The sequence below is a fragment of the Globicephala melas genome, chromosome 11 (genome assembly GCF_963455315.2).
Source record: "Globicephala melas chromosome 11, mGloMel1.2, whole genome shotgun sequence".
NCBI lineage: Eukaryota > Metazoa > Chordata > Mammalia > Artiodactyla > Delphinidae > Globicephala > Globicephala melas.
The window spans coordinates 40,246,578-40,264,949 of NC_083324.2; the positions used below are offsets into that span (position 1 = coordinate 40,246,578).

The 18,372-nt window shown below is 47.8% G+C and overlaps 1 protein-coding gene across 1 annotated transcript in view; it reads left to right on the forward strand.

Annotated features, from left to right (window-relative positions):
• ELP6 (elongator acetyltransferase complex subunit 6) overlaps window positions 1-17,867 on the forward strand; it is a 45,059-nt gene extending 27,192 nt beyond the window's left edge. Inside the window, exons 2-9 of the mRNA XM_030845270.2 lie at window positions 4,966-5,146; window positions 5,411-5,505; window positions 7,152-7,230; window positions 8,230-8,300; window positions 11,409-11,527; window positions 12,927-13,128; window positions 14,704-14,850; window positions 16,358-17,867. Coding sequence (XP_030701130.2) covers window positions 4,966-5,146; window positions 5,411-5,505; window positions 7,152-7,230; window positions 8,230-8,300; window positions 11,409-11,527; window positions 12,927-13,128; window positions 14,704-14,850; window positions 16,358-16,486 — 1,023 coding nt within the window. The 3' untranslated portion in view covers window positions 16,487-17,867. The remainder of the gene's footprint in view (window positions 1-4,965; window positions 5,147-5,410; window positions 5,506-7,151; window positions 7,231-8,229; window positions 8,301-11,408; window positions 11,528-12,926; window positions 13,129-14,703; window positions 14,851-16,357) is intronic.
• Window positions 17,868-18,372: the final 505 nt, after the last annotated feature.

Here is an 18,372-nt window from a genome sequence, read left to right on the forward strand (position 1 = left end):
TCCATCCAAGTTAGAGTAAAAAAGACTAGATTTACCTTCTTGCTTAAAACAACGACCCCCCCACCAAAAAGATGAAATATACAAATATATGAAACAACAACTTTAAAGACATTGGACATCAGGTAACAAAGGACAGTGATCCATGGGAAAAGGGAAAATAACAAGATGAGCCCTCTGATTGTCCAAGCCCACTGCCTTGAGTTTCCACACAGGGAGGAGGAACTGAGGTGTAATTATCCCGGAGCTGAAAAGATGGAGCGGAGGGTCTGGAGAGACCAAGGCTGCCAGAGTTCATAGACATCAGAAGAGTACCAGAGAGGAGAGAGTTTCACAGAGAGAGAACCTAGAGATCTGCAGAGGGTCATCCTTCAGTATTCAGCATGTGAGGAAACTACCAGGGCTGGGGAAAGAAGCATCAAAAAGAATAAGAGGACTGCACAAACTAGGAATAGAAGGGAACTTCCTCAATCCAAACAAGGGCATCAATGATAAACCCACAATTGGCATCAAACTCAGTGGTGAAAGATTGGATGCTTTTCCACTAAGAGCAGGAACAAAACAAGGATGTCTGCCCTCGCCACTCCTATTCCACATTGAATTGGAAGCTCTACTTAGGGCAATTTGGCAATAAAATAAATATGAGGCATGCAGATTGGACAGAAAGAAGTAAAATTATCTCTATTTGCAGATGACAAGATCTTATATGTAGACAATCCTAAGGAATCTACTAAAAAACTACCAGAACATATAAGTTCAGCAAGGTTTCAGAATACAAGATGAATATACACAATAAACTGTATTTTTATACACTTGCAAGGAACAACCTGAAAAATAAAATTAAGAAAAAGTTTCTATTTGCAATTGCATAAAAAAGAATAAAATACGTAGGAATAAATTAAACAAAAGTGCAAACCTTATACTCTGAAATCTGCAACACATTGTTGAAGGAAATGAAAGAAGATCTAAATAAATGTAAAAATATCCAATGTTCATGAATTGAAAAACTTAACATTGTTAAGATGGAAGTACTCTTCACATTCATCTACAGATTCAGTATAATCTCTATCAGAATCCCAGGTGACAGGGATTCTTACCTCACATCATATACAAAAATTAACTCAAAATGGATCAATGACTTAACTGTAAGAGCTAAAACTACAGAATTCTTAGAAGACAACATAAGGGCAAATCTTTATGACCTTGGATTTGGCAATGGATTCTTAGAAATGACACCAAAAGCACAAGCAAACAAACAAAACAGTAAATAAATTGGACCTCGTCAAAACTATTGGGTTGGCCAAAAAGTTACTTCCGTTTTTAAGTAAAAATAAAAGACATTTTTCATTTTCACCAAGAACTTTATTGAACAACGTTTTGTTCCACTACCTTCTGCCATTTTTCAGGCAACTTCATAATTCATCTTCCCAAAACTTTTTATCTTTTTAAGCAAAGGACTGTTCCAGGTGCCTTTTACAGTCTTCCAGGGAATTAAAATTTTTTCTATTAAGAGAATTTTGTAAAGACAGAAATAAATGGAAACCCAAAGGTGCAATGTCTGGTGAATACGGCAGATGAATCAGAACTTCCCAGCCAAGCTGTGACAGTTTCTGCCTGGTCATCAGAGAAACATGCGGTCTTGTGTTATCCTGATGGAAGATTATGCGTTTTCTGTTGACTAATTCCGGATGCTTTTCATCGAGTGCGGCTTTCAGTTGGTCTAACTGGGAGCAGTGCTTGTTGGAATTAATCGTTTGGTTTTCTGGAAGGAGCTCATAATAGAGGACTCCCTTCCATCCCACCACATACACAGCATCACCTTCTTTGGATAAAGACCGACCTTTGGTGTACTTGGTGGTGGTTCATTTTGCTTGCCCCACGATCTCTTCCATTCCACACGATTGTACAGTATCCACTTTTCATCACCCATCACAATTTGTTTTAAAAATGGAACGTTTTTATTACCTTTAAGCAGAGAATCACATGTGGAAATACGGTCAAGAAGGTTTTTTTCACTTGACTTATGTGGAACCAAAACATCAAAGTGATGAACATAACCAAGCTGGTGCACATGATTTTCAGCGCTTGACTGGGACATATTGAGTATGTCGGCTACCTCCCACTTGGCGTAATGTTTGTGTGTGTGTGTGTGTGTGTGTGTGAGATACGCAGGCCTCTCACTGTTGTGGCCTCTCCCGTTGCGGAGCACAGGCTGCGGACACGCAGGCTCAGCGGCCATGGCTCACGGGCCCAGCCGCTCCGCGGCATGTGGGATCCTCCCGGAGGGGGGCACGAACCCGTGCCCCCTGCACCGGCAGGCGGACTCTCAACCACTGCACCACCAGGGAAGCCCGCATGCGGTTTTGTTTTAAACGGTGTGAGTACAGTTTCCCTGTTGAAATTGACTGCTTGAAGGTCCGCCCTGTCTTGAATTCTTTTGATTACCTCCCCGAGGATCTTTCTTGGGGGCAGGTGTCATTTACAGCCCTGCAGGCTTTGTGAATATTAAGTGCCCATAAGCAGCGGGGTTAAAGTTGTTGTTATGGGAAACCGCCACAAGGCAGCAGCATTTCCTCCTGCCCAACTCTGGTTACTAAGCTACGGGGGCCTTAGGGCTAGTCCTGTTCCTGGGTTGTGAATTAGAGTGGAATGTGCCAGAAGAAACACCCAAGAACTTGTGTTCCTTTTCTCATTCCCCCTTACCCTCCCACCCCCTCCCCAGACAAATCCCAACCTCTGTCAAACCTCTATGCTGAGGGTGCTGTCGTATATAGGTGGGGCGCCTCTAAAGAAAGAGGCTGCACGTGGGAACCCCACCACCAGGAGACGTGCAGACCGGGTGACATTTCAAAGTTCTTCCAGCCCAGAGGTCCATCATTCTTTGGGTGCACTAGGCTTGGTTGAGGTGTAGGAGGGCCCACCAGAATCCAGAGACTGTGGTCCATCCAGAGGGGACCTGTCACTACAAGTCCAACGGGGGCTGCTTTGCTACCACATCCTTCCCAGCTCCCTCAGCCCCAGGACAGTCCAGCCTTTTGACCCAAGTCTGTTCAAGCTTTAGGGATGTGACACCAGCCCCAGTCACCGAGCTCTGATTGGAATAGAATAGGCATTTCTTTCTTTTTTTTTAAATAATTTTTATTTTCTGTTGACATATAGTTTATTTACAATTGTCATGTTGTTGTAGGTCTATGGCAATGTGATTCAGTTGTATTTATTCATGTATCTGTTATTTTTCGGATTCTCTTTTTACGTAGGTTATTACTGAGTGTTGAGTAGAGCTCCCTCTGGTGTACAGTAGGTCATTTTTGCTTATCTGTTTTGTATGTATTAGTGTGTATGTTAATCCTAACCTCCTTATTTAATCCTCTCACTGCGCTTTTTCCGTTTGGTAACCCTAAGTTTTTCTCCTTGTGTGATTCTGCTTCTGTTTTATAAATTAGTTCATTTGCATCAATTTTTCCCTTCTACCTATAAGTGATATCATATGATATTTTTCTTTTTCTGATTTTACTTTGTATGGTCATCTCTATGTTTGTCTATGTTCCTACCAATGGCATTATTTCATTCTTTTTATGGCTGAGCAATAGGATTAAATTCTATGGTTCGCCATGTTAATATGTCTTAGTATATATAGGGTGGTCTAACTCACGTGTGGCTATATTATTGGTATGAAGCGGCACTCATTTTCTGGGAAAGGGGATATTTCGGTTTTGTCTTAGACAATGTTCATGTTCTGTGGTCAACATTATGATGGAGTTGTGTAGTTTTGTCTTTATCCATCACAATGAGGCTGATGTTGTTGTTTTGTGAAACTGTTCACACTCGACAGGAAAACATGGAGACCTAGCTTTGAGTGTCAGGGCAGCCCCTGGATGCCCCTGCCTGCTTTCCTCTTTCTCACATAGCAGTAATCATGAAACATCCACTCTTGGCTGGAGGATCTAAGTGATTTTGACACATAGAGACAGGAGCCTCCATTTCCAACCTAGATGCAGAGCTTCAGATAAGTGACTACATTCCACATCTTTTTTTAAAAAATAAATTTATTTATTTATATTTTATTTTTGGCTGCGTTGGGTCTTCGTTGCCATGCACGGGCTTCTCATTGCAGTGGTTTCTCTTCTTGCGGAGCACGGGCTCTAGGCGCACGGGCTTCAGTAGTTGTGGCTCGCAGGCCCTAAAGCGCAGGCTCAGTAGTTGTGGTGCACGGGCTTAGTTGCTCCGAGGCATGTGGGACCTTCCTGGACCAGGGCTCGAACCCGTGTCCCCTGCATTGGAAGGCGGATTCTCAACCACTGCGCCACCAGGGAAGCCCCACATCTACCTTAATCTTCTCATTTCCATGGAAACCCTGGACTACTTTGCAGTACAGGCCACATTTTGACTTTTTCTTTAGACAGCTGTGCTCTGATGCGAACCCATCAAAACACTGCTTCATTTAAATTTCCCCTGAACCCAGATCCTCACACAACTTTCTCCTGTGCTTGTTGATAGGCCCGTGGGCTCCACTTGTTTGCTATCTCCCTCACTGTAATGATCAAATAAACTTGACTTCTTCGAATTACACGTTTATCCTTGGGGATGTGAGGTTGATTGGGCTAGAAGAAAACTATACATGGTGTACTAGATATAAATGGTATGGAAAAAAAATAAAAGCGGGGGAAAGGATAAGAGGTGCTGGGGAAGGGGCTGTTGCGATTTAAATAGGATGCTTACGAAACTCCTCGGTGATAAAGTGACATCTGAGCAAAGATCTGAAAGAAGTGGGGGATTTTTTGAACGGTTGAGTATCTAGGAAAAGAGCAGTAGAGGAAGGGGAAACAGTGCAAAAGCCCCGAGGAGGAGCTTGCACAGCGTGTTTCAACCACACTTAGTCAGTGACCCTACGTTGACAACCTCTTTAATTCCGAAACCTACCCCCACTCCATCGTTACTCCCTTATCCTGCTTTTTCATTTTTCCACAGAACGTTTCAATAGATCATTCCGTGTTCATTATGTTTGTTTTCTGCTCTGCGCGAGGGAGGGCATCTTCGCCAGTCTGGGTCGCCGATGCAGCTCGAGCTTCTAGCAGTGTTGGGCACGCCGCAGGAGCTCGACAGGCCGTACTGTCCGGAGGCCCCGGGCCGGGGAGAGAGAGCGGTCAAGGTAAGGAGGAAGAAACCGGTCTCCTGGGGCCTCGGTGGGGGGAAGCCCCTGCTGGGGACCCGCAGGTAAGGAGCCACACCTCCCAGCGCCCCGGTCCCCCGGCCGGAAGCGCATCCCCGCGCGTGCGCCGGGTGCGGCCCGGGTCAAGGCGCCCGCCCGATTGGCTGCGGCCGGCGCCTAGAAGCGGCGTTGCGCATGCGCGCTCCTTCCGCGCGGTTTTGTGGCATGGGTTTTGATCTTCAGCTTCCGCTGTCTCCGCGGCAGCCCCATCTTCCCGTCTAGGGTGCTCGTTCCCGTTGCTCGGAATGTTCCCGGAACTCAATAACCTTCTCAACACCACGCCTGACCAGGCGGAGCAGGTAAGAGATTGCACGGTCGGGAAGGGGGCGCGTCCTGGGAGCGTGGCGGAAGACCGTACGGGAAGCGCACGCGGACCCGTGAGAAATAACGCGACGTCCGGGGACCCCGGGGCGCCTGGGAGTTGTAGTCCAAAGAGGGCCCGCCCGGGGCTGGCCTGGACATTCGGGCTTGTGGGACGTGGGCATCTGGCGCCTTCTCAAAGGTCGTGCGTGCCCTTGAAAGTCCATAGGAAGCATGGCCAACGTTTGGATTGGCTTAAGTTCACAGACGTGTACTGGGCGAGCCCTTTGCGTGTTCAGTGTGGTGGGAGTTACGGCGCCCCAAAAGAGGCTGCCTGAGAGGAGAGGAGAGGAGAGTTCGACTCTCCACCCATCACGTGGGACCAGCTTCTTAACCACCCTGAACCTCCCTCTGGCTCGGGAGCGCTCGGCAGGTCGCAGTGAATGCTGCTGCTCCTCTTCCTCCTCGTGTTCTCGAATAGCGCTTTTTGAAGCTGCCCTCAGCCAACGTTGGATTGTAGGAGTCCACCTTTGGCACCACAGGCTCGCTACTCTTTGTTTTCTTCTCCCTCCTTCTCACACTCTAGGGCATTTCGAAAATTTCCACGCTTTCGCCCAAGGGTTACCTCCCCTAGGAATATACCTGACTTATTTCATAGCTGTTGTCTTTCTGATGAAATGGTAAGCTCTTCCAGAAGGACAAGGCACCAAGTGTGTAAAGCCTTTTTATGACTCCCTAATGCCTGGCAAATAGTATTCAATGGATACTTGTGCATCTTAATTGCCCAGCAGTTCTTCTCTGCCCAAGCCTCCGGATGGCGCTGGTTACCTTGCCAGTTACTACTAGCACCTCCAAAGTCCAAGCCCAGGGCCGCAGGGAATGGAGGATAGAAGTGGGCGCCAGGAAATGACAGACGGCGCTAGGGTTAACCCTCAAGTTCTGCTAGTGTGATCTTTCATAGTTTATAAGTGAAAAAAATCACAACAGCGCAGAGACGACCTTCCCTGTCACTGAGAAGGAACTAGGGGTGGCTGGAGCAGGGCAGCCAGGCCCTGCAGAGACCATTGTTAGAGGTCTTTCCAGGGCTTTCCATGATCAGAGCTCTGCCTGAAGCAGTTTCCAGGGCCTTTGGGAGGAGGACTTTGATACTGGAAGTCTCTGTCAACAACTACTTCTTCACTCTCCCCTACTTAGGGGACAGAATTGGAAGCAGGATTAGAAATAGGGAGGAAGCTGGATCAGATGACTATTTAGAAGACCCCTTAAAATCTTGGCAGTCAGTGATTTTTGTTGGATTCCATGATAAAAGCTTCCTTTGTTCAGGATTTAATTCTCTCCAAGACTGTTGAGGAAGAGAAGGGATTCTGTTCTTTATTGCCTTGGGAATTATGAGGTTGAGATATGCTTGCCCATAATGAGTGACTTAATACCAATCATTTTCATTATTGGTTTTTCCATAATTTTGACTTATTTTCTTCTTTTTGTGGTTAAATACACACGCACGCACGCACGCACGCGCGCGCGTGCGCGCAGAGTCTCCAGGTGTAGAAATTTAGGGGTGGATACAACCGACTAGATTTTGACACTCAGCTGACCTCTTTCCTGGGAGTCTAATTCATCTTTTTGTGTTCTTCTTAACTTTTAGGGGAAACTGACTCTACTCTGTGATGCCAAGACAGATGGCAGTTTCCTTGTGCACCACTTTCTCTCCTTCTATCTCAAAGGTATGGACTGTAGAAAAAGAAAACCCAAGGCAAAAAAAAAAAAAAGGCTGATTCAGGAAGCAATAGGAATCGTATTAACTAGCCAGGGCTTTGGTGTTCAGGCAGCCAGATGTCTGTTTATCAGGTAACTGATTACTGGACCATCTGGTTCCATCTCCTACTCTGCCAGAGAGTAGCATGTGCTCCTTGTATGCAGTCCCGCCTTCCACTTCTCCACATCCTGCATAGGCACTGCCTCCCTGAGGTCCTTGTGTGGTCTTCTCATTTAGTTGCTCCTTGGTCCTTGTCTATTTTGAAGTCTCTAGGCACTTGACCCATTAACACTTTGCCCTGGCAGTAGATGCTTCCTAAAGAACACAGGGAAGAAAACAGCATGGCCACTGCAATTCACACACAGAAATTGATTAGAAGAAGAAAACAGCCAAATGAAAAAAAGACTTATTGATTCTCCTTGAGTCCCCGCTGAGCCAGGCCAGGAAACACGGTAGACCTTTGGCACTCTTAATTGTAATAATTTACAGCTTTGAAAGTTATCTTCCTTTCCAGATGATGTTATTGTCAGCTTATAAAGACCAAGAGGATCTACAGATAAATTATTAGAATTAATTATGTTCATAAGGTAGCTAGAGCTTCTTTGTGCTCCCCTTGTCTCCTCTTGGGTATAAGACTAGTTTAAAAAATCCATTGTATTTCTGTACACCAACAAGCAATTAGAAAAATATAATTTTTTAAAAACCACTATTTATTTTCAGTGGAACAAATTAAGATTCCTAGTAATACCTCTCACAGAGGAAGTACATCTCAGAATCAATGAAATAAGGTATAATTATTAAATACGAAAAAAAGTACATCTTAGAATCAAATTGGGTATGTCAGGTTGCAAGGCCTCGGTTCTCTAGATCTGCCTCACTGCTTTTGTTTCCAGAGGTATGACGTATACGAGACTGATTGTAAGTAGAGACTTTATTAAAAATCAGTTTATTTTATTTTATTTTCCAGCTAATTGTAAAGTCTGCTTTGTGGCACTCATCCAGTCCTTCAGTCACTACAATATCGTGGGACAGAAGCTGGTAAATATTTTAGAACTCCATGATGGGATCCCTGAGCCAGTGTGTGTGCCAGGCATGTGTGAGTGTGCTGGGCTTCCCTGTTTGGGTTGTGGAGGCTGGGCTTCCCTGTTTGGGTTGTGGAGAATTTAGCAAGGGAGGGACTAAGGAAATCATGGAATCCTGAACCCCTTCTCTGAAGGGCTAAGGCAGCATCTCTACGTGTTTTGTTAATTTATAAAGTTTGTAGAACCAGATCTGGGTGTGTTTTTTTAAAATATTTATTTATTTATTTGGTTGCACTGGGTCTTAGTTTCGGCAGGCGGGCTCTTTAGTTGCGGCATGTGAACTCTTAGTTGCGGCAAGCATGTGGGATCTAGTTCCCTGACCAGGGATCGAACCCGGGCCCCCTGCATTGGGAGCACGGAGTTTTATCCACTGCCCCACGAGGCAAGTCCCAGATCTGTTGTTAATTAATCAAACCCTTCTTTGTTGAGTCTGGACCAGTTAAGGTTTTCTCCTTCTCGGTGTTAGCTTTAATCTTGTTCCTAGTGAGTGAGAGAGATCACAGCGTGGTCTGCTGCCAAGTTGAGTGCCTCCCACTGTGTCTCCCTAAGTCTAGGGCTTAGGACCCAAATGTGGGGAGAGGCAGGCGCTTTTATCATGTGCCCCTTACCTCATCTTGGTTTGCCCCTCATCTCATTAAATGCAGCCAAGCAAGAATAAGATGGCCCAGAGGCTGATGAACCTCCTGGCCTGGCTTGGCCCATTACTTGTGACCTGTGACCTGGTGAATTTACTGGGTTGTTATTGTAGTGTGTTATTTTGTTTTTTTGTTTTTTTAAAGTCCTGCTAGGATTTTTTTTTTAATTTAATTTATTTTTTGGCTGCGTTGGGTTTTTGTTGCTGTGCGCGGGCTTTCTCTAGTTGCGGCGAGCAAGTGCTACTCTTCGTTGCAGTGCGCGGGCTTCTCATTGCGGTGGCTTCTTTTTGTTGCAGAGCATGGGCTCTAGGTGTGCGGGTTTCAGTAGTTGTGGCACGCAGGCTCAGTAGTTGTGGTGCACGGGCTTAGTTGCTCTGCGGCACGTGGGATCTTCCCGGACCAGGGCTCGAACCTGTGTCCCCTGCATTGGCAGGCAGATTCTTAACCACTGCACCACCAGGGAAGTCCCTTGTAGTGTGTTTTTGCTGTTTGTTTTGATTAGGTCAGCCTCAGAGAGGGAGAGAACCAGGCCACCCATCAGCAGTGATCTTTGAAGTGCCCGTCATACTATTGGGCCACATCACTGCCTCTTCTCTGATGGGGAGAAAACAATGAGAGAGTGAGAGAAGGGTAAGCTCTTTCTCATCCTTTGCAGGGAAGGGAGAAGTTCCTGTGTCAGAGGTCAGATCATGAGCTCAGGGAGCACTGTCATGTCACGAACATGTATTGCATTCCAGGTCTGTGAGGCATGTCTGTGGCCCTAACATCAGTTTTTATAGATGAGAAAGTTGTGTATTCTCATATCCACTTTGGCTGCTTTTTCTGTTACCTTGGAATCATCAACACGGTAGGAATGACATGCACAGCACTGGGTGTGCAAAGTACTAGAGCGTGAGCTTCAATCCTCTTGGTGTATTATTGTTCTTACATCAGGCGAATGGTAATGAGTGAGAGCAAAGGTGATGATCAGGAATCCTTCTCTCTGCCAGGGTGGCTACTGTTGCTAATGGTGTTACATATAGTGAACTCTGGTGTATGAATGAGTGATTGAGGCCTGGTCTAGGGGCATGAGGAGTCTGAGGAGTTCCATGTTACCTGTTTCTGCACAGACAGAACGGTGGGTTGCACATTTAGATGGTGTCACCATCTCTGGGTGTTTGTTGAAATGCACATTCTTGGGCCCTGCCCCCAAGGCTTCTGGTTCTGGAGATCTGGAGTGGGGCTCAGGGGTCTGCATTTTAATCAGGTATCTCAAGAGATTCTTAATTGCGTGTTTCATGAAGACCTATATTTAAGAAGTGCTGGTCTAGAGCAGGGGTTGACCAACCACAGCCTGCACCCCCTGTTTTTTTGTTTTTTTTTTTTTTTTTTTTTTTGTGGTACGTGGGCCTCTCACTGTTTTGGCCTCTCACACTGCGGAGCACAGGCCCCGGACACGCAGGCTCAGCGGCCATGGCTCACAGGCCCAGCCGCTCCGCGGCATGTGGGATCCTCCCAGACCGGGGCACGAACCCGTGTCCCCTGCATCGGCAGGCGGACTCTCAACCACTGCGCCACCAGGGAAGCCCCCCTGTTTTTTGTAGATAAAGTTTTATTAGAACACAGCCAGCCCCATTTGTTCGTAAATGGTCTATGGCTGCTCTTGCTCTACGGTAGCAGAGTTGAGTAGTTGGGGCAGAGAATGTCATCCTCCCACCGTCTTTACTGTTATTATTTACTTACTGTATTTTTTTTTTTAATATTTGAATTTTATTATTTTTTTTATACAGCAGGTTCTTATTAGTTATCTTTTTTTTTTTTTTTTTTAAGCGGTACACGGGCCTCTCACTGTTGTGGCCTCTCCCATTGAGGAGCACAGGCTCCGGACGCGCAGGCTCAGCGGCCATGGCTCACGGGCCCGGCCGCTCTGTGGCATGTGGGATCCTCCCGGACCGGGGCACGAACCCGTGTCCCCTGCATCGGCAGGTGGACTCCCAACCACTGCGCCACCAGGGAAGCCCAAGTTATCTATTTTATACATATTAGTGTATACATGTCAATCCCAATCTTCCAATTCATCCCACCACCACCCCCCCCACTTACTGTTTTTAAAATTTTGTAACTACGTGCCCTTAAAAAAGAAACTTTATATTACTATTATAAATTAAAAACCAGTACTGGCTAATCATAAAAATAAATATATAAACAAAAGAAAGTAAATTTTAAAAAAAATGTGACAGGTAAATGTAAATGCACATCTGAAAGCAGAACGGGGATTGTGTGTTGGGAACACCCAGGGGATGCAAGACATGGGCTCCTCCGGAGGGTGGACAGGCACACGTCTGCAGGGTTCAGAACGTGTCTGGAGCCCTCTCGTGAGCTGGAGTCTAGCCTCTCTGATGGGTCCCGCGCAAGGTGCAGGAACTCACTCGCCTCTCCGTCGGGTGTAGGGTGTCAGCCTGACCACAGCGCAGGAATGCGGGCAGCTCGTGTTCCTCGAGGGTCTCAAGTCTGCAGTGGACGTCTTCTTTCGGCCTCAGGAGGAGCCACACCCCCTGCAGTTCCTCAGGTCAGTCAGCCCACGACCCAGCCCAGAGCACACCTGGCAGGTAGGCCCAGCCCAGGGTTGCTGTGTGATTCCTTCTCCTCAGTGTATGGGAGGGCAGAGCTGGCTTCAGGAGTCAGATACCTCCCTGGTGTCACAGCATTATCAGAAGGTCCTTGGCTCTGACCGTGGGCCAGAGGGTGTGTGGCTGTCCCTGAAGCGATAGAAAGCCTTATTTGCTGGACATGTGGCAGAACAGTGTGCTTTGCTGGTTTTTCCAACCCTGGCTCAGAGCCCTAGCACACACCTCTGTTCTGTTCTTGGCTTGATACGGGGTCAGCAAACTACGGGACGTGGGCCAGCTACCTGGTTTGGTAAATAAAGTTTTGTTGGAATAGCCACACTTGTTTGTTCACGTATTGTCCCTGGCTGTCTGGCACTACAGCATCAGAGGTGAGAGTTGAGACAGGGACCGTATGACCCACAAGCCTAAAATATTTACTGTTGGCCCTTTAAGAAAAAGTTTGTTGCCTGCAGGTTGGTGTTCCTGCTTCTTGTCTTTCATGAGCATCAGTCCCAGATGTAGCAGATGCCTCACCTGGCTGCTGCGCTTCCTCCACCCCAGGGAGTCTGTACGGGACCTCTCCCCGCTCTGCTCTCCCTCAGACTCAGCCTTCCATAGTGGCCGGGCTCAGTGTGGAGTCAGAAGGCCACGTGTCCTGACTCTGTGTGTGTGGCCTGGGGCACAGCCCTTCGCATCTCTGAACCCGGGTGTCTTTGTCTGAATGCGTGGGCCTGGTTTACACCTGAGCCCAGGTTGTAGGGCACTGTTGTCCCTGCTGTCAGTGGGGCTCAGCCCTGGAGTGTGGGGCAGTGGGGCTAGTGCCTGGGCCCCGGGCCCCGAGCTATTGCTGGGAGACAACTGCTGTAGTCACTGGGGAGATGGAGGTAGCAGGGCCATGTGTGTCAGAAACAGGTTGGACCTGGTACGCACACGAGCACACCGGTAGCCCTTAGACTGCTGCCCTAAACCCCCAGGACACCTGCACCGTTGCTTAACTTTCATACCCAATTGTGACCTCCCGGGAAGGCCTCTCCTGCCCAGTCTCAATGAGTCTTTCAGATGCCTTATGCTCTTGGATTGAGAGACTGTATGAGCCTCGGGGGCTGTTTATTTCTGTGTCCGCCAGTTTTTAGCACAGTGCTTTGTACCTAGTAGGCCTCAGGGAATATTTGAACTGAAGTAAATGTACTCACGTGTGCATGCGTGCCTTTTCTTTCCAGCCAGATCGTGAGCCCCTTGGTGCCAAGCACTGGAATCCAGTTCCTTCCCTCCCCCTAACCCTTTCCTGCGGTGCTGCGCAGTCTCATAAACACTTGTAGAGCACGTGAGCTCTCTGGTAACTTTTGCCCTGTGTCCCAGGGAGGCCAACTCTGGGAATCTGCAGCCGCTGTATGAGTTTGTACAGGAGGCCCTGAAGCCCGTGGACAGTGGGGAGGCTGCCTGGAGGTGCCCGGTGCTGCTGGTGGACGACCTCAGTGTGCTGCTAAGCCTGGGCGTGGGGGCAGTGGCGGTGCTGGACTTCATCCACTACTGCAGAGCCACCGTGTGCCGGGAATGGAAGGTAATCACGGGCCTGCTCCCTGTGCTCCTGCCTGTGACCCGTACGGGCCAACAGGCCCAGGCCTCACTTGCGTGCAGTGATCTTTTCTGTTTAATTACCTGGGGCTTTGGCTTTACCCTGGCAGGCCCAGGAACCTTTCAGTCAACGCACCTTGCTCTCCACTACCTGCCATTGATGAAAAATAAGGCCCTGAAAACTAAAAGGGTGCCCGGCACTGTCTTTAACGGGGCTGGTCATTTGCGGTACTGAGGCTGTCCCCGCTCTGCCACGCGCTGTCATATCGCTCTGAGTGTGTTTTGAAGGTTGGCTGAGATAATGGGTGTAAAACTGCTTTAAAAATTGTGAGGTGAAAAAAAAAAAATTGTGAGGTGAAGGGACCTCCCTGGCGGTCCAGCGGTTAAAACTCTGTGCTTCCACTGCAGGGGCACGGGTTCGATCCCTGGTCGGGGAACTAAGATCCTGCATGCTGCGAGGTGCAGCCATAAAAAACCCCAAAAAAGGAATATGAAAATTGTGAGGTGCAATACAGGGATAGGGTGTAACCTTCATTGTCAAGTGGTGAGGCAAAAATAGAAATTCTGCCATACTAGAGATTTTAACAAAATAGGAACAGCTGTGGTGCCCATCTCCCAGGAACCAGACTTCAGGAGTTAAGTGAGGGGAAGCTTGTAGCACGGCAGCTCAGCGTGTGGCCCACAGGGCCAGGCTGGGTGCAGAGCAGTGGGGAGGGGGTAAATGGGTTGGCCAGGGGTGTGTGGATCCAGCAGTGCACGTTGCTCACCTCCTGCCTGTAAGGTCCTGCCTGCAAGCTGGGGTCAGGGGACCTTCTGAGGCCGTCCTGGCTACAGTCACAGGGCCAGGTGCCAGGGTGATGGGGAGAGAAGGGAAGGAGGAGGAAATGTATGGGGCTTGGAGGACGCAGTTCACTGGGGCTTGTGGAGAGAGTGAAGCAGTCAGAGTCAGCTGCTGCAGCTCAGCCTGCTCTGTGGCCCACTACCAACCTCTTTTTGTAAAAATACTTCTTTTAGTTGAAAACGTAAAACTTGGAAATAGTTCAGTAAAGAAAAATAGAAGATATAAACAGTATAAAGGCTATTTTAGCCAAAAGTAACTGTCTCTTTTCCTCCGTTGTATATCCTTCCAGAGGGTCTATGCAGTCATGAACACGTTTGTATGTACACTTGTTTCCCTGCATTTTTCTTCACATTATTGGTAACCTACCATTCGCACGGTTTGGTACTTCTTTTCCTTTACTAACACACAGTACGTTTTGCTCTCCATTGCCTCAAAACAGAACACACAGATCTGCTTTATTCTTTTTAACAATTGGACACTATTCCTCGCTTGTGGATGCATTGAGCTGGAAGTACAGGTTGGATGTGCTGGTGAGACTATCCAGCAGATGATTGCAGTTATGGTCCTGGAGTCCAGGCACGGGTGCTTCCCACAAAGCGGATGCTACAGCTGGGAGGCTGATCTGTGAGAGGGATGCAGGGCAGTGGAGGCTCTGAGAGCCCAGCACACCCTGGTCCTGGTGTCCCTTCCCATCGGTCTCCATCATGGTCTCTGTTGCAGGGAAATGTAGTGGCCCTTGTGCACGACAGTGGAGATGCCGAGGACGAGGAGAATGACATCCTGCTGAATGGCCTTGGTCACCAGAGCCACCTGATACTGCGGGCTGAAGGCCTGGCCACCGGCTTCTGCAAGGACGTGCATGGGCAGGTGCGCAGGGACTGGGGCTCACTGGGAGCTGCTCACTTCCCGAGTCTAGGCTGCCTGTGGGATAGTGTCCGGCTGTGGGGTGGTCTGGTTGGGTCTTGCCCTCAGGTGGAAGGGAAGCCTCAGAAGTGTGTCAGAGTCCGCCCCAGTTTGGCCCCGTGCACCAAGGCCCCGTGCACCAAGGCAGGTTTTCCATGGTAGTCCATTTGCAGCCAAAGGGGAGCTCCTGAAGAGAAGATGGCTGTCTACAGGGGAAGGCCGTAAACAGCGGAATTCCTCTGCAGGACCACAGCAGGCTTTGTATATTCAGGCCAACACCGTTCCTTTTAAAATAGAGACTTGGGACTTCCCTGGTGGCGCAGTGGTTAAGAATCTCCCTGCCAATGCAGGGGACATGGGTTTGAGCCCTGGTCCGGGAAGATCCCACAGGCCGCGGAGCAACTAAGCCCGTGTGCCACAACTACTGAGCCTGCGCTCTATAGAGCCCGCGAGCCACAACTACTGAGCCCATGTGCCAGAACTACTGAAGCCTGCGCACCTAGAGCCTGTGCTCCGCAATAAGAGAAGCCACCGCAATGAGAAGCCCACGCACCGCAACTAGAGTAGCCCTGCTCGCTGCAACTAGAGAAAGCCTGCGTGCAACAATGAAGACCCAACGCAGCCAAAAAAAAATTTTTTTAATAAAAATATAATAAAATAGAAACTTGGGGAGGCCATTCCCCTGGCTGGCGTTGCTGCCCCCACTGCTGCCTCTGCCTGGGATGTTTGGAGTACTTAGGTGGAAGCTGAGTCCTGCCCTGGGAGGGAGGTCAGGTTCTCCCCATGCCCAGGGGCTGCCGTGGTTCTCTGCCTTCTGAAACTTCTCTTTTGGGATCACCCCAAAGCCTTTACCACCTCTTCCAGGTTAACTTCATGTTGACCACTTTTGACCCTTTAAGGGTGGGTGGGCGTTTTGGCCCAGAGTCGTTCAGAGTCGGTGTCGAAAACAAAGCACAGGCCCAGAGATGCTGTGCTGGTGGTGCGCCCCAGGCATAGCCTGAGGAGAAGCTTCTGCCGGCAGCTTATGGCTCTGAAGCCAGTCAGCCCCCCAGAGCTTTCTAGTCACTAGAGACAAATGTCCAGTCTTCCTGAGCCTCGGAATTGAGTGTACACATTCTGTTGTGTTGATTTTCAAAATTCATCTAGCCAAAAAGTACAAAACCGTGCACACAGAAAAGACCAAAGGGAAATGCAGAAAAATATTTTAATGGTTCCTCTCTGGATGTTTTTTTTTTCTACTTTTACTTTTCTTTGTCTCTCATGTTTTCTGTAATGAGCAAATATTACTATTGTAATGGAGGGGAAACATTTATTTTTAGGTGTCTGGTAATAAGCTTTGTTTTGGAAGTCGGTCCCATTACTGCATGGTGCATGACCTCAATTGAAGGTCACCGATGAGGCAGGAAGGGTTCACAATGGAGCAGGTATTTGGGGATGCCTTTCCTCTTTCACTCTTCTCTTTGTCACTTAGCTGAGGATCCTGTGGAGGAGACCATCAGAGCCCACAGCCCAGCGAGATCGGAGCCTCACTTACCAGTACAAGATACAGGACAAGAATGTGTCCTTTTTTGCCAAAGGAATGTCTCCTGCTGTTCTGTGACCTGATTTAGGGGCAGCTGAAGCTACCTTGGACTATTTTTAGTTGTGAAAGATAAAGCAACTGAGCAGAAATGGATCTTTACACCTTTGTTGTGGACTGGCAGTTCCACTGTGACCCAGGGATGGTGGAATGGTGCTGTGATGGTTTGCCTTTGTTCCCCTGGGCCCTGTTTAGAAAACACATGAAGAAGCTGCAGCCCTGCCTCAGCTGAGATGCTGCATGTTGAACTGGGTGAAATGGGTCCTCTGGAGCCTTCCTCGTAAACACGCTTTAGCCCCTACTGCCCATTTTTGGTTGTGGTGCCTTTCAGAGCCAGGATGGGTGTGGAGGCAGTCCTGGATGGCAGGTGTCCAAAGTGACAACCAGGATATTCGTGGCCGGCACAAAGTGAGTTCCCACCTCATGGCTTCCTGTGGATTGTCTCATTTAATTTTCACCTTCATCCTGAAAAAGTATTTTCTTCTTCAGTCCAGTCAGGAAATAGGCTTCGAGAGGTTTGGAAGCATGCTCAAAGCTGTAGAGCCTGCCGCTAGTAACGGAGGCCTGACTGAAGTCCACGCTTGCTGACTGACCCTCATGGAAACCAGAGGCAGGCTCCTGCCCAGCTCACAAGTTGGCTCTCCTTGTTTCTGTTGTAGCTGAGCACCTGGCCCATATGCTAAGGAGACCAAGCCATCGCGGGCCCGGCACCCTGGCCTTGGCCACACAAGGCCCCATGTAGGGCACAGGTGTGCATGGCCTTGGTGAGGGGGGGAAGGAATGTTCTTGCTGCCAGGTAGGCTAGGACCTTGGGGAAGAGCCAGTGCCTCCCTCACCTGTGAAGACTGAAGGAGGTGAGCTCTTCCCCAGCATCCTGTAGATGCCACTTGCCACACTCAGCCCTTCAGTCAAGGTCACCTCTGAGTATTCTCTTAGAATGGGTACATTTTATTGTATGTACATTATACCACAAAGAATCTGATTTTAAAAATAAATAAAATGGGAAAATAACACTGCTTTGCAGGGACTAAGGAAGTTTCATATCCATTGTTGAATTTTAACTTTTTTTAAACATTTTTTAGTCTTTGCAAAAGGGAACAATTTATCACCCCGCTCCTCAAGTCATACTAACTATTGTGTTAGTTTTCCCATTGAAACAGTAGCTGCTTTTCTTCTCAAAATACTGCAGACTTGCTAGAATATTTTAAAATTGAGTGTAACTTAAAAGAAAGTAGTCATGAAAGAATCCAGTGATTCTTTTATTAATACGTTGGTATTTATACAGCTTCCCATGAGCTGCAGTTCTGAATGGGTAAGGCACCACAAAACATTTTTTGCATGATATGCTATTATATTTCTTCACTTGATTTATAAATGTTTTCATTAAATTTTTAATGTTTAATGGCTACTTGGCATTTTTTGGTGTCATTATATTCTAATTTGCTGAGGTATTCTCTGGGCATGTCGGGTTCTGATTTTTATAATTATAAATTGTGCTGTTATGAATTTTACATCTATACCTGTTTGGGGATGGGGGTAAGTATTTGTTTCTTTAGAACATTCATTCATTCAACAAATACTGAGCACCTTCTGAGGGTATGACAGTGACAAAATAGGTCCCTGCCCTTGAAGAGCTGATGTTCTAGTAGAGGAGACAGAGACAGTCAACAGAATTGAGAATTAAGAGACATAGAGTTAGACCATGATAAGTGCTCTAAATAAAGCAGGGAGGAGGCCTACAACGGTGAGGAATGATAACATTTTTAGAGCCTACTCCCTGAAGTGGAATTTCTGAATGAAAGCATGGACTGACCCTCCCATATCATCAAGTTGTTCTTCAGGATGATGGCGCCAGTTATCAGTGCTCTATAAGTTTCTTCCACCAACATTGAGTTAATGACTAGGAT